This window comes from Leptopilina boulardi, unplaced genomic scaffold, assembly GCF_019393585.1.
Source record: "Leptopilina boulardi isolate dan_hultmark-lab unplaced genomic scaffold, ZJU_Lbou_2.1 LbouV2_165, whole genome shotgun sequence".
NCBI lineage: Eukaryota > Metazoa > Arthropoda > Insecta > Hymenoptera > Figitidae > Leptopilina > Leptopilina boulardi.
The window spans coordinates 3,534,764-3,560,322 of NW_026137713.1; the positions used below are offsets into that span (position 1 = coordinate 3,534,764).

The following is a 25,559-nucleotide window of genomic DNA, read 5'->3' on the forward strand; positions in this document are numbered from 1 at the left end:
GAAAAATTACAAATACCTTCAATTACATTTCTGAATAAGATAAAATAATACACTTTATTAATAGAAGAAATAATTTAACTTTTTTTTTCAAAAAAGAAATAAGTCTATTAGTAAGTAAAATTAATTTTTATCTTTTACTTAGTTGATTGAGTAATTAAACAACATTCGTTTGGAACTAAATTGCCCGAGGATGATTTATTCGAATGATAGTCAAACTTTAGGGGTGGGGGTGGACGAATAACGGCAAAGAACATTTATTCGGCATAAATATATATATCTGTATTGAAATATAGACAGGCTTTTAAATTGACCTAATCGAGATAAGCGTTGTTTTCTAAAATCAATATGAAAATTGAGAATATAAACTGTATTTGAAATTATTTTTGCTAGGGGTCTTTTTTTATTTTAAATTATTTCTCTACTGGTTAATTGTTCAGTTATCGAATATGTATATAATAATCAAAAGCGGTTGCATGTCATCAGGGAAAACCCAGAGGATTGAAATTTTTATTAAAAAGAAACAATTTCCAAATAAATATTTATTTTATTTTACAATAAATAGAAAATATGTTATTCTAAATTTGTTTTCCTTAAATAGCATGTTTTCTAGTAAAAGAAAATTATTAATTTAAAAAAAAAAATGATTGTTTTTATTCATTTTACTTAGACCATATAGAAGTGATATCATTGTTTTCCTTAGCATTATAAGTAGTTACTATTATACAGCACAGTTAATAAGTAGCAAATTATCGCACAGGCAGAAACTAGAAAATATCTTATCTAAACCGTTAATTCAACCAAAGAATGATAGTAAATTAAACGTTGACTTAGCTCAAAGTTAAAGTTTATATACTTTAATTATTAATCTCAAATATTGCAAACAAAATTTTTTTTATGATTTATAAATAATTTATTATGTTTAAAAAAAATTTCTTTGATACTTTAATTTTTCGTTCAAATTTGTAAGTATAACCTTCAGAATTTTAATTCAAAAATAATTGCAATTACGTTTCTAATTATTCTGTAATATCAATTATTTTGTAATTGAAAAATTAATTTTCTCGTAAAAATCATTTATTTATGTTAAAATTGTCAATAAAAAAAAAATTGCTTATTAAATGCTTCGATAAACATTTTTCCAGTATAATTTTCTTCTGGATTTAATTATGTGAAATTTTCTATTTGAATAAAAAAAAAAAAAAAATAGAAGGGCAAACTAGGTCTAAGCGAATGGATGTTTTTGTATTACTTTTATTAAAATTTTATTACAAGATATTAACATAGTCATGTGAAATTAACAAATATTTGCATTACTTAGTGAATATAAATATTCAAAAAAGTTAAAAACAAAAAAATTTTCTCTTCACATTTATTTTAGTTTTTGAAACAATATTTTACTTTCTACCTAATAGCAATTTTGTCGGATTTCCAACTTCACATTTTTGGACATAACAGAACCTTCAGTTGTTTTTATTAAAGTACACAGATTCACTATATAGAACTAACTTCTACTCTCTCTCTGTAATGTTATTTTCCTTGTTGTTTCTCAATTTTCGAAAAAAATTTACAAAGAAAATTCTTTAAAATTGTTCACAGGGGCTTATTTTTCGTTTCAATTTAAAATTTATAAATTCAATTTAAAAAAAATATATTTCATATTAAAAAAAAATGTTAATTGTATGTTTATTCCAATAATTAAAAAAAAGGTTTTTAAAGTTTTTGAACAGTCTCTCTCGGAATGTAATTTTAAAATGACAATTCGTTTTCTTATTCATTCATAAATTTTGTTAAAGAGAATCGTTTCAGTTGAGAAAATTTACACCACTTTAAATTTTTAACAGTAGAAAAGTGTTGCTCTAAATATCACCTGACACCTACAATGGCATTTGATTTATTTCTGTGAAACATTAGCGAACGGCTGTCTATTTTCGTAGTTCACAATAAAACGAGAACTATATGACTACTGTCTGCAGAATGTAATTTACATTATGACCTTATGAAAGTGATAACAAATCTCCCATAGAGAATGTCTTCATAATATCGTTTTACTTATTTTATTTTTCTACTTTTAAAAACTACTATTTCACGACGTTAATAAAAAATGTCCCTCTTTCTTTTCACATTCAAAATAAATTTTCTCTCGTAAAAATAATAATTTTTCAATTTCAATTTATAATAATAATAATTTTTAAAAAATTCTAGAAATTTATGTAAATAAAAAAAACGTGATTAGCACTCCAAAGCATAAAAATTAATAAAATAATTCTAAATTGAAGGCACTGGAAAGAAATTTGTTTTAATTAAATTGTACATTGTTCTTTATATATTATTTTTTGTTCTGTAGAACATGGTTCTAATAATTAAACCCCCAACGTTATTTAAAAAATGAAAAAAATAAATAACACTTTTTTTTTTGTAAAAATTAGAATTGTAGATCACGAAAAAAAATCTGCGAAAACATTTGAATGCTCTGAATTCATATTTATTTAAAATCCTGATCGATATAAAGATGATGTGCTCAGCAATTGGAAATTCAATTGAAACTTAATTCAATTCTGCTTCTTAGAGTGGAAGAATTTAACTATAAAAATGTTAAAAAAAACTAATGATACGCACGAATAAATATTTTAAATATTATATTTATACAATAATAAACTGTTATAAATTTCCACACCTTGTGGAATTTTGATTGTATTCCTAATTTACATGTTTGCTTTTAACAAGTATAATTATCGAAAGTAATTATAAAAGTTGATTAATTTGCTAATGAAAGTTTATCACACTCTTTTATCCATTCAAGTCTAAAAAAAACTTTTTTCTATTTAAACTTTAATTATTACGAACCTATATTACAGTTTTTTTTTTTTGTAATAAACAACAATCCTGGGAAAAACTTCTAATCAATATTTGAGAAATTCGTTGCAAGGAAAAGAATATACTTCTTTTTTTTCAAATAGTAGAAGAAAGAAAAAGAATTATCTACTATTTGGAAAGTATCTTCATTTAAAGGATTTATATGAAATATTGATGAATTGGAACTTTTTCATATAAAACTGTTGATTTTAATGATTCAAAAATAATTATAAAAGTTTATATATAGAAAAAAATTAATAGTTTGGAATTGTATTTTTAGTTGTATCATTTATAAATGCTTGTAAGTCAATAAATTTTGTCGCAAGATTTAATTTTACTAGCTTCAATATATAGTGACGAATTTACTCAAGTGTTAGTTATACACAAAACCATGTGTGATGTGTACTCCAATTCTAAATCGTTAGAGTAACTCGAGTTGTTGGTATTGTTTCGGAAATTTGCATTTCGTGCCCTGCATTTCTTTGTCTTGTAGTTTCAGTTTAGAGAAAATACTGTTTAAAGGAAATTCTAATCTACTTTTACTTACGAAAAGGAGCTTCATTTCAATTATCACTTTTCATCTTGAATTTCGACTTAAGTTTTAAACAATGCTTTTAATGGTTTAAATTCAGTCCACTCTGAATGTTAATTAATATGAATCTCCGTATTTAATATCATTATAAATTAAATTCAAAAAATTTTATTCCGACTAATAATTTACATTAACCCAGATAGCACGGAAGCTTGCCACAAACATACCATGCAAGCTTGCCTAAAATAACAAAATATCCCACTCATAGCAAGCTTTCCATGAAAAATTCCTGCAATCTTGGCATGAAAGATTTCTACAAGATTTCAAGGAAAGATTGTTGCAAACTTAATGCGAATGATTTCGGAAAGCTTGCCGTGAAATATTGCTGTAAGTTTCCTATGAAATGTTGCAGGAGAATTGCAGCCTGCTTGTTAAAAGGATACTGCAACCTTTCAGAAAACTTGCTGCAATTTTTCAAAAAATAAATAAATTTTTTTTTAATGTATTTTTTGAAAAATTGCAGCAAGCTTCCTGAAAGCTCACAGTAACCTTTTATCAAGCTTGCTGCAATTCTCCTGCAACATTTCATAGGAAACTTAGCAGCAATATTTCACGGCAAGCTTTCCGAAAACATTCATATTAAGTTTGCAGCAATCTTTCATGGCAAGCTTACAACAACCTTTCATGGAAAGCTTCCTATGGGTGGGGACGTTTTGCTGCTTTAGGCAAGCTTGCGGCAAACTTGCATGGTAAGTTTGCTGCAAGCTTCCGTTCTATTTAGAAAGAAACTATGTTTCTTTTTTTCAATATTTTATTTTCGTATTTACATTCGTAAATGTACTGTCATAAATATATATTTATAATATATAACAGTCACATAATTATTTTCCCCCTATTTAAGAAAAGATTTCGAATATAATTATATATTTTTCGTACAAAAAGATAAAAAAAAAAATGATAGTTATTTTTTGACGAGCTTGCACTGAATTTAGTCATTAATCATAGTAGTAGTGTTTTTCTCGAGGACGTGAACAATAAAAGATTCCTTTTTTTTGTCTCGGAAAAATTTTTTACTTGCTGAAATGTGTGCATGTACTTCTTTTAAAATATCTATCTTTAAAGTTTAATAGAAAACATGTCATCCTTTTTTAATAAAATAACACTATTATTTGTTTTAAATAATGATATAAATAATAAATAAATAAATACCGCTAAAATTGTTATTTTTCCAAAATGCATTAGGTGAATAAATAAAAATTTCCCTTTAGAATTGACAATAAAAAAAAAAAAAAAAAAAATGGTAACACCTAATGGGACCATTCAGAAACTACCTTATAAGGGAGGGAAAGTTAAACAGATTCAGAGATGATTTGTCATTTTCATATACATGGGGGGAAGAATAATTTGAAATATAAAATCACAAATCGAAAGGTTAATAAGATATGAAAATTTATTAAAAGATGATAAGAAAAAAAATTGAATTTCAGTTTTTTTTACGCTTAATATTTATTATTTTTTCATAATTAAATAAAATTTATTTTTATATATTTTTAAAAAGTTTTGAAAATTCATTTTTATGATAAAGTTTTCTCAGCATCCCTTCATCTTTTATTAATGAAGTAAAAATGGAAAATAATTAATATTAGGGTAAAAAAAGCATGTCATGAAAACTTTTTTGCTATATACACAATGGTTGTTTCTGTATCATTAATGTTACATATTTTTTTTTTCGTACTCAAATTTTATCGACTTTTATCCAGACATGAATATATTAAGGTTTTTTTTTTACAATAACATTTTTTTTAAAATTATTTTCTATTATATTTTCTAATAAACTATATATTTAATAGAGGTGGAAAATAATTTTATGTCAAGATTATTTTTGAATGATATTTTGTCAGTATTGCTTAATCGTGAAATGATTTTCAATTGAAATTGATGTGAACTGAAAATAGAATTAAAGTCTTTTTAAATTAGTATGGACAATGTTTCGATGCTTACCAATGTAAATTATTTTGAATAACGATGCAGGATTTCGTTCCATAAAGATTAAACGTTTTTGTCGATTCAATAAAATGTTTTTATACCGCAAAACACTATTTCAAAATGTACAACATTTTATGGCCCAGTGCATTTGGGGAAATGTTCAATTTTTTATCGATTCATCAAGTGAAACTTTCCAATTTATTACGTTGCACTTTTTTTTTCTATTTAATGGAATGGCAATCTTGTTATTGCACTTGAAATATACATAAATCAATTTTTTCTTAAGAAAATCCACTTTTTGATGAGAGTTCTTTATATGAAATTTTTGTGTGATTTTTTTTTATAAAAATTTTTTTATAATTAAAAATTAAATTAAAAGAAATTTTTGGGAATTTAAGAAAGAAAAGGGGTAAAAGTCAGTTATAAACTTTATCTGAAGTTTCTACATTGAATTTACAAGTTTTTATTTCTTAATTATTTTTACTACAATTTTGTGTACTTTTCTTTCCAAGTATTAGTTTCTTCAAAGTGCTAAGTTTTTCCGAATATGACAAATAAAACATTTTCCTCGGCTGCTCTTAACGAGCTCTTCTTTTCTTTATTTTTTTTTCCCTCACTTTTATATATATATATATACACTCGCACTCATACATAAAATTTTATATATGTGTATTGTTCTGCGGAAATTTCACCACTATATCTTCACTTGCAATTTCCGCACGTTTTCCTTTCTTTTAAACACTTTATATTTAAACTCGTCTTTTATAAACTTTCTGCAACTTTATTTCATATCTTTTTCCATCATTTTTTTTTTTTTTTTTTTTTTTTAAAGAAGTGCCAACTCAAAATAAAAGTTGAATTCTTCGTATATAGAGTTTTTGATAGTAACTCTTTTTTCGTGTGGCTCACGAAACTTTCTGGATTCTTTCCATTCAAATGCAAATTACCCGTCCACTATTCATTGAATTACGGTTCCTCAAACATGTTCATTCTTCTTTCATTTTGTTCACATTAAAAACCAAATTTAACATTTAAATAAAATTGTCAAATAGATTTGAACAAAAAAATTTTAAACACTGGTATTTTTATTTTATTTTTTTTAATTTTAAAAATATGTTTTTTTTTAATGAAGATTTGTAATTGAAAAAAGTGGCATTAAATTTTTTTTTTAATTTTATTATTTAATATTTGTCGAATTTATTATTATTTTTTTAAATAAATAATAGAAGCCGCTCACGTGTCAACTAACGGCGATGAAATGCGGCCGATTTCGTAGCCAAAACCGCGTTTTCCAGCTGTGGCCTCTGTCAGTTAGAACCTGCGCTTTGCTCCGTTATTTGCCCCCTTCCTCCCCCCCTGATAGTATATCTCTCTTTCTCTTTTTCGTTTAAAACACTATGTTTCTTTATCATTTTATCTATTCGCCCCTTTTCTGTAAACTGCATTATACACCTCTCTTTTAATAGGATTGATAAATATACTAAGAATGTATTATCATTTTAAATGTCTGGTTTTTAAAATTAGTTCAATTTATGATAGCAGAAATATTATTCTAAGTTTTTAATAAAGTATAAAATATTTTTTCTTTAAAGACTGATATTTGTGTGTTAATACCTTGGAGAGATTGAACCTTGGAAAATGGATGATACATCGTAACAAGTTTTTTTTTTGAGAGAGGGATAAAAATAAGAAAAGAAAGAAAAGAAAAGGATTTTAGGTTGAAGATGTTTATTGTAAAATCCTTTTTTTTTCTTTCCCCCCAAAAAGAATCGATAAATAACTAAAATAAAGGATAATGGAAGATGTTAAAATCCACACTGTAAAAAGTTAAGATATTAATTTAATATCGACTTTAGGTACTAAATTGTCATTCGATTTTGATACCTAAAATCAGTACTATTTTAGTACTTTCTTTTTCTGATTTTAAGATATCAGTTTAGTGAAACAATAAAATTAATGACTCCAATAATGTTGTATATAAAGTTTATGAAATTTGTATACATATATATATATATATATATTTATAATTTACTTTGTTATATTGCAAAACTATATGAATGGTGTAAACCACAGCGTAGCAACGTAAAGGATGAATTCCACATGGAAACTTCCGCGAGAGAGTCAAAGTTGCAAACTGCACTATTGCATCGACAACTTTCGTGTAATGTTGAATTTTCTAATCGGATTTTCAAGTGAAGGTATCAAGGACGAAGGGAGAAACCACATCAAGAGTTTAGTTTCTGTTTTCTAATCGGTATATTGATACATTTAAAATTTAATTGCAATCGTCTCAAAAGGTTTTATATCTTCTTTAGGAAACAAAATCTTTTTATTTATTATCTTGTCGAACACTGTTAGAACTTTTAGTAATAAAATCAGAAGAGGTATAAAGATCGTTGGGGTTAGAAAAAAAAAAGTTACTGGAACTTTGTCACTCGAAATTAGTAAAAAAAAAAAATCGCTTGGGATAGTGAAAAAATTAGTTTTTATATATAATAAAAATTAGTAGCAGTTTGGAAATAATATTTGTCAATTTTTCACCTCGTTCCTACGTTTTTATTGTAACTTTCTTCAAATTAGTTGAAACTTGTTTACAGGTATTAACGCAAATCTCACTAATTAAACTTGAAACTTAAACTTGTCCCATTCAATCCTTATTGTTGTTTGTATCTTTCAACTTTTCGCCAAAATTTTTTCATTTTTATAAATGAAATGAAAATTTTAAATAGTAAAAAAAAAATAAATTTTATATATATTGCGCAAAAGCAATCTACATTTTCTGATATAAATTATTTCGCTTTCCATCAGAAAAAATAGATTTCAAATATATATATATATATTTCTAAGGGTGGTTGGTTTTTTACGCATTATCTACCACTTGTAAGTTATGCGCCCTCTGCAACTCAATGTCGGGCTTATCCCCGAATACTCCAATTCGCTCCAATTTAAGCCAATTCAGAACCCCCTCTCTATTTATCGCACTCGAACATATCTTTTTCTTTAATACAGTAGTCTTTCATCCCATCAAAACTCGGTAAGATTTCTTCTTTCTTTTGAAACTACCTTCACGTATAAAATAAGAGTAAAATCATTTTAAATGTTCCTTTTCAAAAGCAGATTCTTTTCCTCAAGCCTTATATATCGTTTTTTAAAGTTCGTTTTTAGTTTAACATCAGACAAATCGTCTGGAAAGTTTTCTTTTCTTTTTGGGTATGTTATAAAATCTTGTGTAATATTCTATAGAAATTTCTTTTTACAATTTTTTTTTTTTCCTATTTTAATAAGATGTTTTATTCATGTGGAAAATTCTCTCTCTCTCAAAAAAAAGGGTATCGATATATAAATATATGAAACAGTTCAATTAAAATAAAAAAGGGAAAAAATAACTATTATTGTTTTTTTTTTTTACTGTCAAATGAAACGAAATAGAATCAGATAAAAAAATATATATATATTGAATAACCGAAAGAGATTATTGGCATTTTTGTAATAATTGAAACGTGAATATGAAACTGTTATTAAATAACTCATCAATTTGATAAATTATATACCCCTCTGGAATTAAAATATATTTTATTTAAATACTAGAATAATTTAATAATAATAGAATAATAGAATAATAGAATAATAAAACACTGAATATATAACGTCTGTTTTGGAATGTCACATGCAGTTGATAAATCTGTTATCCTTTATCTTTTCTGTACAATTTAAGCTTCAGTTCTAATCTGAGATGCATGTAACCTAAATTTAACAAAGATTTTAGTGTTTCTATGTATAAATTATTAGGTAAATATAGTCATGTCAAAATTAGATTTTATCATCAAATAGGATAATTACTCTAGCGAAAGTTTCAGACATTAGTTTTATATCAATTAAATTTCCATTTATCTCAATTTAAATTAATTATCAATATTTAAAAACTAAAAATTATTTTAGATATCTGAAATTTTTTGAAAATAATCGTTTAGATTTAAAAAAAAAAAATGTTTATATTACTACGGTTAATTGAAACACATTATTCTTCTAATGTTTATTTGTGAATTTATGTCTGGATTCCTTGGGATAGTTTGCAAATAATAGAGATATATAATTTCAAAGTCAATAAATCATTAATTGTGCATGGTGCAGAGAGACGATGCAATCTTCTTTTTTTTCCAACTTTAATTTTAAAACATATTTTTTTTATTTCCCCATTTAACATTCATTTCGGCTGAAAACGTTTACACGCGATAAATAGAAACCCCGACTGCGATAAAAGTAAACAAAATCATCCGGTAATAGTAATCTTTTTTTTTTTAAAGTCCTTTTAGTTTTTAAAAAATGAATGATATATTGTAAAAAAAAATCCGTTAACGATTTGTAAATAGCTTTAAAGAACTAAAGATTTTACTTTTTATTTTTAAAAATCTAAAAAAAAGTGCATTGGCAGTTTATTTACTATTCGGGCAACTAATCAGACAAACATTAACATACGAAATTAACATGCAGCATTTGTAAACTTGAGATATTTAGCATCCTTTAAATTTTTTTTGCCAATTTAACAGTAAAATTCTTTTCTACAGAATCCTTTAAAGGAAGTAAAAATTAAAAATTATTTTAATATTTAATTAAAAGCAAAATATTTTCATTAAAAAACAATTATAATTTTATTTCATTTGTGCATAATAATGTGGATATGAAAAATTTTAATTTTATGAAAAATTGTCGACTGTCAGCGAACGATAGAATAAAAGAGAGGCCAGGAAAATAAATCTGATGCGCAGTCGCAGACAAATATTTGACTTTGAAATTGTTTGATATCTGCACGTAGTTTTTCGCACACTATAGGGCCAAAGAAACTAATTCTCTAATGTATGTACCCAAAGAACCGAAACTGTTTTTTTTTTTTTTTTTTTTTTTTTAGTTCAATTTTTTTCCCCTTTGAAAATCTGTCTGATTAATAAATTATTATATTTAAAAAAAATTTCAACAATAAATAATACAATTCCCGTAAAAGCTTTCATGAGAAAGAAGCTTATGACTTTTCCAATTTTATACAGAATTATAATTTTTAGAGTTGATAAATATTTCATTGTTTTGAATATTTTTTTATTTGTAAATAAATAATAATTTATAAATAAATTTTATAAAACGGTGATAAAAAAATATTAGATATGTAAATTATCAAATTTTGATATCAAAATTTGATTACGAATAATATTTGATAATTTCTTTATATTAAAGTGATAAATTATTATTATTATATTAAATTCGAAATGTAATTATTATTTACTGGTATTAATTTATAATGAATTAGTTTTGCGTTTTATTTGAATTGGAATTTAATAATTAATTCATGTATAAATAATATTTAATATTAAAGGGAAAGAGTTATAAATTCCCAATATTATATTTTCCGCCTTGAAGCTAAAAAAAAATATATGTATATATATATATTCAATCAATATATCTTAACAGTACATATATAATATGTCTAGAACACATGGCACAGGTTTTTTTTTTCTTCAATTTCGTAGGTCGTTTAGAAAATTTGTCAAACCTAAAACTATTTCTCAAAATCCATTATCAAAAATATTGGTATATTTTGTATACTGAGACATTTTTACAGATATAAAAAAAATAAATAGAAGGGAAGTTACTTTTGTTTTAGAGGGCTTGTTAAAAATATATTTTCACGTCATTTTTCTCTAAGATTAAGTATATTATCGAAACGTTGTGGAAAAAATATTTTTTCTTTTTCAAAAAAAAAAAAATAAATAAATAATTAGAAGTTTAAATACAATTCAAAATTCAAAATAAAAATTATTCAGTTCAAGTAAATATTTATTTGATAATAAGTAACATATTATTTGGATCAAATATTTTTTCAGTGACTATTGTCATTCTAATTAATATTAACCTTGATTTTTGAGGTTAGGTTTGCCCCTTCGATTACTTATTGAGGTTATGTCTGCTACTTGACCTTGAATTTTCAGGTTAAGTTCCCTCATTGTTATCTGATCTAAACTAAATTTTGAAGTTATATTCAAAGGACCAGACCTATGACCTATATATAACCTTAATTTGCCCTTCAGAGAAAGTTTGCGTTGTCGATTTTGATAAAAATTTATAGTTTCGCTTATATTCTTTTAGATTTTATTTTATAAATTTTTTTTTTATCTTAAAAATATTTTATAATTCTTAAAATATTAAGATAGTATAAAATTATTTTTTTTTCGCTATAATTTCGCGTGTATATATATATATATATTTAAACACCAAGCTGAAAATTGATTCAATTGTTTAAAACTGTAAATACAAATTGATTTGAAAGCAAATATTCTCTCATTCAAGTGGCTTAAAATATAGTTAAAAGGCGGGTTTAATTTGTCATAATGGGATTTATTAAGCTCTGTTGTTTATAAACAAATGAATAATTTCCCGAAGGGAGTTTCGGATATCAGCACACACACTTAAACGTGTCGAATTCTCTCTCATAAAATCGATAGATGACCTCCTAAAACAAAGTTACGTTGAACATCCTACTTTTGAAAGGGGGGGTTTACTAGGCTTTCAAAGTCAGTAAACAATCTTGTTTAGTTTGCGTGGCGCAAGGGAGGACTAAGGGTTATGTAGCGAGATCTGTTTCATCAACGCATCTTGTGTTCACGTAAACTAACGAGATGAGATTGTTTTGCTTGTTCCAAAATTAACGAAAAAAAAAAAAAAAAAACGTCTATAATCATAAATCGTCTCATAATGAAATGCAATTGACTCCTCACTGATCTTCGACTTTTCATGGAAGACATAATAATAAGAATGAAATACAGGAGGGAAAAAAAGAATAATAAATATACAGACAGAAAAAGAAAATTGACGAAACATCTTTTTTGTGATTGGATATATAAAATTAGAATTGAGTCATGTTTTCCGAATTATTTAGTAGCAAAAGTTAAATAATCAGTTTTTTTTTTTAAATTTGTATCTCTATTTACAATGCCCAAATATTTGTTTTTTTCCTTTTTAAAAATAGTAAGACCTGATGAAAGAAAGTTTGTCAATTTTTTTTTTTGTCTAAATAAAGCTGTTGTGTTTAAAGATTTCTTTATACTTTTTTTTTTTTTTTTTTGGCAAAACTAAAATACGTCTTAATTATATAAGTCACTACTGCATTTGAAAAAACGTTTTCTTTTTTGTTACGGGAATTTAATTTGTTTTTTGTTAAAGAAATCAGATTTTTCTTTAATATTTTTTTTTAAATTCAAAAGTTGACTTTCATTAAAAGTTTAAAATCACTGATGGCTTAAAACTTTTTTTTTAAAAAATAAACTAGAAAATTAATAATGTTTGAATATTAATGCTTTTTATATCCGTACGTATGAGTAAAAAACAATCGAGTTTTTTTTTTTTTTTTTTTTATTAAATTGAATGTGCGATTTAAGAGAGAGATTTAAATGCATGGTTTTATTGATTTAATTTGTTGGAAAAAATTATAAATAACATCACGTCTAAGAGAGGATTGTGCGGATTTCATGAGGAGAAAAAAAAGGGTACCACTATAAAAAGAGGGTGAAAAAGTTAACAGGAAAATTTGAAAAATTACCTTTCTTAAAGAAAGGAGTAGGCGTCTATTATTTTTTATTAAACACTAAAATTTATGAAATAAATTAGATGAGATTTTTTTTTTTTGTTATAATAAAAATTTTTACTTATTTTTATGGAATACATTTTTATCTTTTAAGGGATATGGATTTTTTGTTTGTTTGTTTGTTAAGTAGATGCATAGAAACTTATTTTAAATTTAAATTTTTTTAAATTATTCGTTTTAATTCATGGAATATTTGCATATTTTTTACTCAATAAATTTTAGTTTGCATGAATTTTAAATTGAATTTAATATTCAATGTCATAAACTTTTTTCTTTCTAAATAAAGTCACGTGTTTTTTTATTTATTATTTTTTGATAATTTTTTTAAAATGATAAATGAAGTGTCTAGTAAGGGGTATTAATCACTATAAAATTTATTCTGGGAAAATCTTTTGGGACAGGAAAACACCATACAATATATATATATATATATATATGAATAATAAATTATAATTAATTCGCTTGAGAATTGAATGACACTAGTTATTCTAAGTCCTTTATATTTGGGTAATTTTAAATTAACTGGGTAAATTTCCTAAATTATTAATCAAAGAGAATGAAATGCATTACGTTGATTAAAATAATTTATTTATCATTAAGAAAAAGAAAATAAATTAAAAATGAAAATTTTAACATAACAGTTTATTTCTCTCTATATATTATACGTCCTTTTCGCACCCGTAAAAATAGCCATTTGGCTAAAGTCACGTCTTTTCACGGCGTGAAAATAGATTCAAACATAACCTCAAAATTCCAAGTCAACATTAAAGTGTAAAATAACATGAGTTGGCGCAGGGGTCATAGCTCCTCTCGTTTTTTAATAAATGCATCTGGGTTTATAAAAAGCAATTTTTTTTTTTTTTGATAAGATTAGTTTATAAAAAATGAATTTATAAAGCAAGTATAAATTTTGAAAATAAAGCTGAATTTCTTTTTTAGATTGGTTCTTTGAACAAGTAGAATATTTTTAAAAAGTATACATTTTTTGATATTACGGGGAAATAATTCTAAAAAAAAAAAGAACACTAGATTGAAAAATAAAATCTACTGAAAAGAAAAGATGCAGTGAGGAGAAATTGCTTATATTTTATTTGAAACAGTGAAATCGTATTTAGTATGCAACCAAACGTACATACAAGTAACATCAATGTCGGTATTTGAAGGATTTCATAAATTTTTAAAATATTCTTTTTTTCTCAAGAGATTGATATAGAAATATTTTTACAATTTCACGAAGAGTAAAAAAAGAATGTTTTTTTTAGAACTAAATTTGTTTCATTTAAATTTTATTTGGTTCAAATATAGTTATATATTTCTCATCCACTTTATTCTTACAGTTAGAATATAATAGATTTAAATTAAGAAAACTATTCTTAGAAGAAATATTTAACTTAAAAATATTTCTTATTTTAAGACTATTATATTCTAACTTTAAGAATAAAATGCATGGGAAATATTCTTAAGTAGGCGGCAAGAAGATATTCTTTTTAGAGTATTGTTTTTTTTGGTGATTTGTCATTTAATTTTTGTATTAATTATTATTAATTTGTAGTTAGATGTAAATATAGCCTTCTTATTTGTGAAACATTGAGGTCAAGTTGATGAATTTAATGCGCGTAAAGTGTTTTTTGTTGTATATATATATATATATATATATATATATATATATATATATATATATGAACAATCAGAATGAAGTTATGTATATGCATATATGACGTAATGAACTCTTTATTATATTCCGCGGATATCACTACTTATTACAATTACTTATTGCTTTGAACTATTTACGGGAAATATTTTTTTCGGCCTTGTCACTTTCCTGAATTATTCGTGAATCATTCAGACATGAGTTGAAATCAGATCTCTCCTCAAACCAAAGAGGCATTATAAAACGTATTATAATGGTAATTTAATCGTTCCATCATCTATGATACACATTGTGTGATGCAGGAAAACACTTGAACCTATACTTATAGCTTTTATATATATATATATATATTTTTTTTTTGCAATCTTAAATGAATCATGAGAGGAAAGTAATGATAATAAATAATAAAAATAGAAAAATATTTATATTTTTAGTATACGCAAAAAAATTTTCACCTAGATCAGCGATATCTTTCATTAAAATAGCGAAAGTTTTCGCTATTCTAGAGAAATATATCTCTGTTCCAGTGAAACTTATCGCTGTTCCAGGTAAAGATTTTTTTTTTTTGCTTGTACACAAATATACATAGAAAAAACGAAACTTTTTTTAAGAATATCTTCTTGGTGACTATTTAAAAATATTTTTCCATGAATTTTATTCATAGAGTTAAAATATAATGCTTTTAAAATGAGAAACAATTCTTAAATTAATAGTTCTTAATTTAAATATTATTTCTTATTTTAAGAGTATTATATTCTAACTCTAAGAATAAAATTCATTGGAAAATATTCTTAAATAGGGGTCAAAAATATATATTCTTAAATTTAGAGTTTCGTTTTTTCCGTGTATAATAGAAAATAAAAAAGAAATTGAAATAGAAGCATATTTAAATTTTGACTAAAAATATTTTCTAGTTCTGTAATTATAGTTGAATGAAATTATGTGTCCTTGAGAAATTTTGAGATGACACAGCTTAAACTGAAGGACAATGCTTAAGTTCCTTGCTCTTAAGGAAGAAAGTACTCACTATTGAAGAGTCGATAATACGATTTCCTATATGTAAACATTAAATATTTTTGAGATATTGGTTCTTAAATTAAGATGACATTTTCTTAAACTTCGATATTTAATCTGATAATTAATCTATACATTTTTTGTAAAAAATTTAACTTCCAATTTTTCAAAAATGTAAAAATAATTAAATAATTAATAATAGAATTAAATTATTATTTTCTATTATTAAAATTATTAAAATAATCAATATTTTAAAAATTGAAAAATTAAACTTTTTTTTTACTGTTGTTAAAGTTTTGTTTGCCAATTGAAAAAAAAAGGTAACACCTTTTTGTGAATTTTAAATATATATTTATTAAAAGAAAATTACACATAATTTCATACAAGATAATTATTTTGTTACAATATTAAAAACTAAAGGAAACAAATGTGCAATTCATCATTCACAGTATAAAAATAACCTTGAATGACAAACTAGACATATTTTGGCAATTTTTCTTTTTTGTAATGTTATTATTTGAAAAAAAAAATTGTTTTAACTTTAAAATTACTTTGAAATTACAGTAAATAAAATTACTTAATTTTTCCATGAAAATTAAGATGTTCTAATGAATGTAAAGTGAAAAGTAAAAAAACAAACAATTTTTTTTTTTATTAGCTGATGTATGAAATCCTTGGAAGAAAACTTACGGTTGAGAATTTTAATTTGTTCATTACAAATAGCATAGTGGAAGTTGGGAATTTTTTTTTATGATTTCCTCTTTTTTTTACATTTTAAATCGCTCGTATTTTGCTCAAAAAAATTGTCTTGAATATATTTGAAATTTATAATCGGTAAATAATTAATAAATTCTTTCTAGTAGACATGTTTGTAAATAATTTTTTTTTTTTTTTGGTTTTATTTATTTTTCATCGAAAAAGTACATTTCCGTTTGAAACTTATTGAGGAAATATTGATAATAATCATTAAGTTTACGTATAGCGGATATTGTTCAATAATTTTATCATTTCAAAGAAAAATATGGTTTTTGTGATATCATTATTTAAAAAGAAAGTGCTAGCCATAGATATATACGAAAGGTGTATATTTGTGTTAAAAAAAGAATCTGCTTCAATGATTTACAGAACGTTGACAGATTTGCACTTAGACGACCTTGGCACCAGCCACAAAAGAAACTAAGCTCAAACACTGGGATATTAAAGGGTGGGGATTTCGAAACATATATATGTGAGGAAAAACCACCAATAAGTTGTCTGTAATACCACTTAAACAAGTGAACACGTGTTTCTAGTGAATTTTTTTTAGAAAAAAAATTTTTTTTTTTTTTTTAATTAAACGAGAATATTAATAAGAAATTTAATTTAATTCACAAAAAAAAAAATGAGAATACTATTTCTTGTGAGTATTAAATTTTTTTTTTTTGCACAGAAAAAGAAAAAACTTTTTCATAAAATTAAAAATTTCTTTAAAAGAATTAAGATAATTAATTAATAATTGAAAGGTTTTTTTTATTCAAAGGCAAACAAGTAAATAAAAATAATTTTTTTTTTTAGTTTAAAATGAGACAATTAAATTTTTATCAATAATAAAATGAAACGAAGAACAGAACACTAATTATTTATAGAATTATAATTTAGAGAAATTTCTTTGATACTTAAGAAAGTCTTCTTTTGCTTCAAAGAACTCTTTTCACAATCTTAAAGTTTCATTTATTAGCATTTTTTTTTAGAGAGAGAGGGAGAAAGAGAGAAATTTATAAAAGAAATATATTTTGTTTAGAAATAAATTAATTTCGTATCTTTGTAGAATATGTGCGAATCCCTTCATTCGTGATGGTTTTTTTAATTTTATTAAAAATAAATAACTTCCTCTAATTATCGAATATTTTTAATTGAAATTAAAAAAGATAGAAATTTTCTTTTTCCCATTTCTTTATATTATTAACATATCAAATAAAAATGTATTTATTTCTTCAAATGTGACTTAAATCCCTGAACACTTGTATATCACAAATGATAATCAGAAAAAGTTTTTTTTTTTTCTTTTCTTTCTTTCTTAAGACTCATAGTCTTTTAGTCATTATATATTCATCTGACGTTCTATCATATAAAAAGCTGAGGAAAATGGAAGCACCTACAACCCCCATATAACATAATCTGAGTTACATTAAGGGTTGTAGGTGTTATCATCAAAAAAAAAAGGTTCTCCATACCGATTTAAACGCACAAAAAATTCCCTCAAAAGTGTGTCAAATGTCGTTGGTTTTATGTAATTTCGATTTAGTTGCAAATATAGGGTAAAAAAAAAATTATATATATATTACTTGTGACAGGGGATGTAAAATTATATTTTCAATGTATTAGAGGAAAAAAAAATATAAGTGCGCAAATTGATATCGTTTTGATTTAAAATAGCAAAGAGATAACAGCCCCTAATATTTTTTATACTTTATTTTATATTGAAATGTCATCAGTTGTTGTTGGGTTTCATAATATACAAAAAGAAGTTTTTTTTTCCCCCGTCAGTAAGTAATTTTTCCTGTTCCTTTTTTTTTTTGTTTTACAGTGAAAAAAAATTTATTTGATTCAAATAATCGTTTCACAGGAAAATCCGTAAACTGAAATTAAGAATTTATTCTTGCCGCATATTTAAGAATATTTTATACTTAAATTCAGTATTTATTATTCTTAAAATAAGAATATATACTTCATTTAAGTATAAAATATTTTTAAATATGCGCCAAGAATATATTCTTTACGGGTTTTTTTTTTGTATTGACTATTATATACTTAGTTTTTTTTTACTATCAGGAAAAAGAAGATGAAAGGAGAAATGCAAATCTTTTATTTTCTACTTTCATTTATATTTTTGAATTTTTTTAATTATTTTATTTATTGTTCAGCTTAAAATAGAAAAAAAATTTTCACAATGAAAACGTAAATCTTAGAAGTCATTAAAATAAAATATTAAATGATTCACAAATTTGAATTTATGCGTAAGAGAGTAAAATTTCTACTTATATGATTTACATATTCATATACATATATGTACATAATGATGAAAAAAAAAAGTTGAAAAATTCTATTTTTTTTATGTTATATCGAGAACAATAAAGCGGGACACACCCATTGGTTAAATAAGAGACAGGCCTTCATCGCCTATTTTCTTTGCGTGCGGTTTGGAGAAAAATATCAAAGTGTTATTTCCGTTGCGTGCGCCGGATAGTTGCACAATACTATGTAGACTATCTTTTTAATTTTTGTCCGTTTGTTCATATATTGATACACAACCTTTTTTGTATTGACATTGATTATTGCGCATAGAATGCATAAAAAAAAAAAAATTACAAAATTCTTTTTTTTTATTTTTGTTAAAAATTATTTTACAAAATTTATTTACAATTAATTTATTAATCTTTTAATCTATTAATTTATTAATTAATAAATAGGCAAATTTTTGATCCAACTAGTTTTTTTTGAGATAATAAATTTATTTTCTTTAAATAATTTTAAATATTTTAAATAAATATTTATTTGATAAAATTAATTGATTATTTGAATCAAATAAATTTTTTTTTTTCAGTGTATCATATTTGAAAATTGGTATTGCCATTAGTAATATATACAGGGAAGTGAGAAAAGTTTTTTGCCAACTTTTTTAATTTTCGTGGAAAGAAAAAAGTAATAACTCAAAAAGCAGCTGGTCAAAAATTTCTAAATTTGAACATTCGATAAAAACAGTTTTTGTATTTTTTTTTTATTTTTAAAACAAGTTTTTTTTTTGTCTCAAAAAGTAATTTTTTTCCGATGGTCAGTTCTATAAACGTAAAAAGTTATATATATGAAAAAACAGTGGATGAGTCCATGATTACTTGTTGCTTTTGATTAAATCAAGCTTTCAGTTTGCAATCAGAAACATGAGATTTCATATATCAATGAAACACATGATTTACCAACAAAATTATTAATTTATGCTATAAATAATGTTTGTTGAATTTGAATAATTAATATCAAAGTTAACAGACTATTCTAATCAGGTGCGGCTTTAGATCGGGGACAGTTGGACCCGGGTTCTAATTGACTGTTAAAAAATCAAAATATATATTTTTTTTTATTTCGAACTAACTATTTAAAATTTAACTATATTCATTTCTCGAAAATGAATTAAAATTGTTTTTCTTAAATGTTTCAATACGGAAATAAAAACTTAATCTAGAAACAGCGAAAGATTTCATTGCAATAGTAAAAGATTTAATTGAAACAATTAAAACTTTTGCTAGAGATAACATTTCGTTGTTTTAGGTAAATCTTTTTTTTTCGTGAACTTTAAAATAAAAGTTATCTGCAAAAATTATACGAAAAAAAAATCTTTATCTGAAACAGCGATATGTTTCTTTAGATTAGTGAAAACTTTCGCTGTTTTAGTGAAATATATCGCTATTCCAGTGATACTTATCGCTGTTTCAGGTGAAGGTTTTTTTTCCGTGTATCTTTTTTCTCTTAAAGAAATCTAATTTTTGTTTTAATTAAGTTAATTTAAATAATTAACAAAAATTTATTGCAGATTAGTACATTTGCTGTACTGATTACACTATGCAGAAGTATAATACAGACAGAGACGCTATTAGAAACATCAAAATTAGCATCGCCTAATGTCGAAGTGAAAAAATCTCTTAATTCCCAAGACTTAGATGCCGCTGCTAGCGACAGAAGTAAGTTACTATAAGGAATGAAATTTTTTTTTTTACATTTCAATAATTATATTTGAATTGTTATTATGGTCAAATATTTAAATCCCCCTTTAAGATTGAAATTTAAAAAAGAAAAATCGATTCTTGATTAAAATAATTAAAATCGAATAATGATTCTGAATTAGGTCAGTTAAAAGATCTCTCACAATCAGTTGAATTAAATTACTGATTTTTCGTTTTTGATAAGGGTAGGCATTACCCATGTGTATATTGATTGCATCTATTTCCGGAAAATGAGCTTCCTTCCATTTCATTTAGGGGTCGACGATTCCTTGCAAATTATATATTCTCTCATGATTAAATGACGATTTATTAATTCCATTAATTATCACTTATACTAAATAAATATTTGGAAATTTTTATTAATTATCTCACTTCAATTTTATGCAAAATTTGGATATAATTAATATTTTTACATATACCTACTTGAAAATGATTTTTTGCGTTAAATATTTGCAATAAATTTTATAATACGAAATTTTTTTTTTTTAGTAATCTGTAAATGCACATGAATATAAATATATGTATACAATATTTGTCACTGTATATATGTGTAGAAAAAAAATGAATTCACCAGAAAAATAGTGTTAATAAATAATAACGTGTGTGCGGCATATAAACAGCCGTTGTCGTGAACTGTTTTCTGTTCTCAACGTCTTCCAAGGATTTGCTGTCAAATTAACATACTAGATGACTGTGAATGTCATCCTTGTATTTGTTTAGTAAAAACGTTTGACTTCCTAGAGCGTGAGAATATAAATGACATACTTCAGTCCATATTCAGTGTGAAAAAGTTGTATAACTTTCCATATCGCTACGATACAAACTCATAATATAGTTTACGTAAAACATAACCTTGAACACTGACCGCAAGTGCGAATAAAATTTATTTATACTAATATATAAATTGGGTCCTCTATTGAAAATTTTTTCGAACATGAACTTTTTTTTTTATTTTTATGTTTCTTAAAACATTTTGGATCAATTTTTTTTTTTCGTTTCTACTGTTATTCAAATAATTTTGATTTGTTAGTTCGCTCTGATGAAAATTTTGAATTAAATTTCAGTCAGTTTTAATAAATATTATCAAATACAAAAATTTTATTTACGCCATATAAATGGGCTAGTTGGCGAAATAAATGTGCATCAAACACTTTAAAACTTATTATTAGTACTAAAAGATAAATGACAACTCTGCAATATAGTATAGAAAAGCAATACGCATCAAATACTTTAAAATTATAACATCTACTGAAAGACGATTGTCAATTCTGAGATAAAAAAAAAAAAGCAATGCGCACCAAACACTTATGGATGACAACTCTACAATATAGAATAGGAAAGCAATGCGCACCAAACACTTAAATGACAATTCTGCAATATAGTATAGAAAAGCAATGCGCACCAAACACTTTAAAAATAATAATAATAATAATAATAATAATAGTAATAATAATAATAATTATATATACCCGTGTGGAAAAAGCCACGATCTTGCCCTCAAGAGTTCGGGGCCCCCGGCGGGGGCCCATGAGGGCTGATCCATATGGCGAATCCATGAGGGGCACCGTAGGGGCCCCGCATGGATCGCCCTCATGATCGATTAGCAAAATTTTCTAAGTCCAAAAATCAAATATTTTTTTATCACCAAAAAATTAATGTTTATAATGATTCAGAACAACGAAAAACGCGTTTTTAATAAAAATATATTTACACTTTTTTGAAAATAACACTCACACTTATGGCAAAATAGATGAGGGCCATCGTAGGGGCCCCGCATGGATCGCCCTCATGATCGATTAGCAAAATTTTCTAAGTCCAAAAATCAAATATTTTTTTATCACCAAAAAATTAATGTTTATAATGATTCAGAACAACGAAAAACGCGTTTTTAATAAAAATATATTTACACTTTTTTGAAAATAACACTCACACTTATGGCAAAATAGATGAGGGCCACCGTAGGGGCCCGCATGGATCGCCCTCATGATCGATTAGCAAAATTTTCTAAGTCCAAAAATCAAATATTTTTTTATCAACAAAAAATGAATGTTTCCAATGATTCAAAACAACGAAAAACGCGTTTTTAATAAAAATATATTTACACTTTTTTGAAAATTCGCCTGAGATGATTCATGATAATAATCATAAAGCATATAATTAATTATATTTTATAAATTGCATTTGATTGGAAAATATAATTTAATATCTTAACTTTAACTAAATGATGTTAAGCACTTTTCTTTGTTAGGTATTTTTCAAGTTTAAATAGCATCAAGAAGTTAGCATTCGTTTTGAAGTAGCGTGCGTAGCGTAGTTGGTAAAGCGTTAGACTCATAGTCCGTAGGTCGTAGGTTCGATTCCCCCCATGCGTTAGATTTATTTATTTCTCAGGTTTGCGTTTAATCATTAATTCTATGTATGAATTAATTGAAAAATGAAAATATCGGTTAATAGTATGCATAAATTACATATTTTTTAATTTTTTAATTAATTAATTTATTATTACTTTTAATTATATCCGACAGTTAATTAATTAGAACGTTAATTAATAAATTCAATTTGAGTAAGAATTTAATTTAAAATTGAATAATTATTAAATAAATATGTTATTTATTCATAACTTAAGCTTATTTATTATTAATTAACTTTTATTATTAATATTATTGATTAAAAAACATTATGGCAAACTTGAGGGCAAGATGAGGGCAAACGTGAGGGCCCATAAGGGCGCCCGTAGGGGCACCCTCATGGATCGCCCATGCGGGCGCCCTCATCGATGAGCATGTCGTTTCCATGAGGGGCCCCTATGGATCATCCATATGCGGCCCTCATGGCATGAGGGCGATCCATAAGGGCCCCCGCTGGGGGCCCACATCACTTTTCCACACGGGTATATACTTTTTTTTAACTATTTATATTGCAGAAAGTCATGTAACATTTATACATTATAAATGGTGATTCATTTCTTTCACATAATTTTCATTATCTTATATTTTACGATATTTTTATGATATTCGTGTAAAAGTAAAGTTTATTTTTTTCCCCTTTTTTTTTTATTTATTTATTTTTTTTTTCTAAATTGTCGTTAATAAATGTCGAGAAGAAAACACAACGAAGAGTCAGTCACCCGTGTAAAATGTATATTCATATTCAAGTCGCGTGTCCATTGCGTAATCAATAATAGTTGTTATACTGTTGAAAAGAAAAAGATTTTCAAAACAAAATGAATGATGAGATTGCTTATGAGACTTGTAAAGTGTTTTTTTTTTTTAAATACTCATAACTTATGTTTGCACATCTTAAAGGGGGTTACGTTTTTCATTGAAATTGAATACTGGAAAGAAGGTTGTTCTTTTTTTTTTTTTTTAATTCTTTATTCCTTGGGAAGAGATTAAATATATTAAAATTAAATAGAATTTTTTTTTAGATAGGTTAAAAGAAATATTTATCTAGGTGGGAAATATATATTTTTGTAAATATTTATAGAAAAAAAAAAAAATGAAAAAGCTAAAGTAGTTTTTTGAAATAGGTTAATCTAAAAATGAAATTACAGAATAATAATAGTTTTTTCTGAAAGATCCTCTGATTCCAGCATTCCTCATCAGTAGGGATTATGGGGGATATGGAGGTTATGCAAGTGGAACACCTTATGGTTATAGTACAACATATAGAGGTGGATATCGAGGCAACTATCCTGGAATAATTGGGGGTGGTAACCTCGGGTAAATATTAACTTACTTAACGATCGTGTTGCAATCAAATGTATAACAATATACAATAAAAGTATAATACTCTCTCATATCACAAAACCCATAGAAATTATTTCAAATATAAATGATTATAAAACACATCTAACGTAATCTTTCAATAAATACAAAATTTTTACTAAATTAATACTTTTCAAATAATAATTTCATAAAAAGAATTTCTTTTCAATAATTTAGAAAGTTTTATTTTTATTGCAAAAATTTATTTATTATTATTAAATCTTATCAGATTTTTTTGTATTCTATCCATTTTTGCTAATTCACATTTTCTTCAATAAAAATGTGGGTCTTCACATATTCAGAGAATTTTGTTGCATAAGTGCTGAGCAAATTTGCTTCATATTTTTTCTTTTTTATATTCAAGAATAAAAATCATTTCAATTGCAATTTTTTTTTTGGTTTTATATAGTATAATTTTTAAATCTAAAATTCAATTGAATGAAATATATTATCTAATTGGAGGATTTTGTTTTATTATAGTTATGGATATTATGGAAATGGTTACGGGAGTGGTTACTATGGGACGAGTTATCCAGGAAAATATGGTGGATATGGTACGGGTTATAGTGGGTATGGTACAGGTTATGGTGGATATGGTACAAATTATGGTGGTTATGGTACAAATTACGGTGGTTATGGTACCAATTACGGTGGCTATGGTACGGGTTACGGTGGATATGGAAATTATGGAGGCTATGGTTCAGGATATGGAATTGGGGACTATGGAAATTATGGAAGTAATGCATATGGATATGGGAATTATGGTGGTTATGGTAGTAATTACGGTGGATATGGAACATATGGAAATCAAGCAGGATATTATACACCATCTGGCTATAGAGGATATTCAAAATAAATGTACCCTATTTTTATGTTCGTGTACATAAAATTCTATTTTATTATTTCACAAAAAAAATATATATATATATTTTTTAATAAACTTACAAAATAAAATAATTTTATATTTTTACTTGTAACTAATAAAAATGCTTTCTCATCAATTGTGAAATATTTGTTTTCACATACTAAAAATTCATAAACTTGATTTTATAAATAGAAAATTTTTCTTGTTTTAAAAGATTATTTTTCAAAATTCAATTTTTATGATAAAGTTTATGAAAATAAAATAAATGAGAAGGATTTTTTATTAAAAAGCACTGTGTGCAATCGCGACTGTTAAGAACATTGGTTTTGTGGCTTATACGCTAATTAAAGTTCCTACAGAGTTAACAGGTTCGCATGTATAACGGAAAATAAATTGTTTTACACATTATTTTTTGCATATTATTAAAAAAAAATTATATATTTTTCACAATTTTAGGGATAAATTAAATTTTTATAATTTATTCAAGATTACCGATTTAAATTTTCT

At 24.9% G+C, this 25,559-nt stretch overlaps 2 protein-coding genes across 6 annotated transcripts in view; one reads left to right on the forward strand and one right to left on the reverse strand.

Moving 5' to 3' along the window:
* LOC127277060 (RYamide receptor) overlaps nucleotides 1–21,841 on the reverse strand; it is a 65,251-nt gene extending 43,410 nt beyond the window's left edge. The window contains exon 1 of one of the 3 annotated variants that reach the window (XM_051297874.1): nucleotides 20,844–21,841. The gene's annotated coding sequence lies outside the window, so the exon portion shown is untranslated. Of the gene's footprint in view, nucleotides 1–5,386; nucleotides 6,663–20,843 lie in introns of those variants that run through there. The other 2 variants (XM_051297873.1, XM_051297876.1) reach the window with 2 other exon arrangements.
* LOC127277061 (keratin-associated protein 6-2-like) lies at nucleotides 16,906–25,460 on the forward strand. 3 transcript variants are annotated; one of them, XM_051297877.1, is made up of 4 exons: nucleotides 16,906–17,065; nucleotides 20,231–20,378; nucleotides 23,998–24,142; nucleotides 24,668–25,460. In XM_051297877.1, exons 1-4 carry the CDS (start codon nucleotides 17,048–17,050, stop codon nucleotides 25,041–25,043), a joined length of 687 nt encoding a protein of 228 aa, XP_051153834.1. In that variant the 5' UTR covers nucleotides 16,906–17,047; the 3' UTR covers nucleotides 25,044–25,460. The 3 variants fall into 3 exon arrangements, with proteins under 3 accessions (XP_051153834.1, XP_051153835.1, XP_051153836.1); XM_051297878.1 differs by having other exon boundaries at nucleotides 16,907–17,065; nucleotides 24,013–24,142; XM_051297879.1 differs by lacking the exons at nucleotides 16,906–17,065; nucleotides 20,231–20,378 and adding an exon at nucleotides 23,623–23,765 and having other exon boundaries at nucleotides 24,013–24,142.
* The last annotated feature ends 99 nt before the right edge of the window (nucleotides 25,461–25,559 follow it).

Excerpts from the sequence above, each read along its gene's own strand:
- LOC127277061 (XM_051297877.1), top strand. Across the intron at positions 20,379-23,997 it reads TGCCGCTGCTAGCGACAGAA|ATCCTCTGATTCCAGCATTC; the intron begins GTAAGTTACTAT and ends TTTTTCTGAAAG. Across the intron at positions 24,143-24,667 it reads ATTGGGGGTGGTAACCTCGG|TTATGGATATTATGGAAATG; the intron begins GTAAATATTAAC and ends GTTTTATTATAG.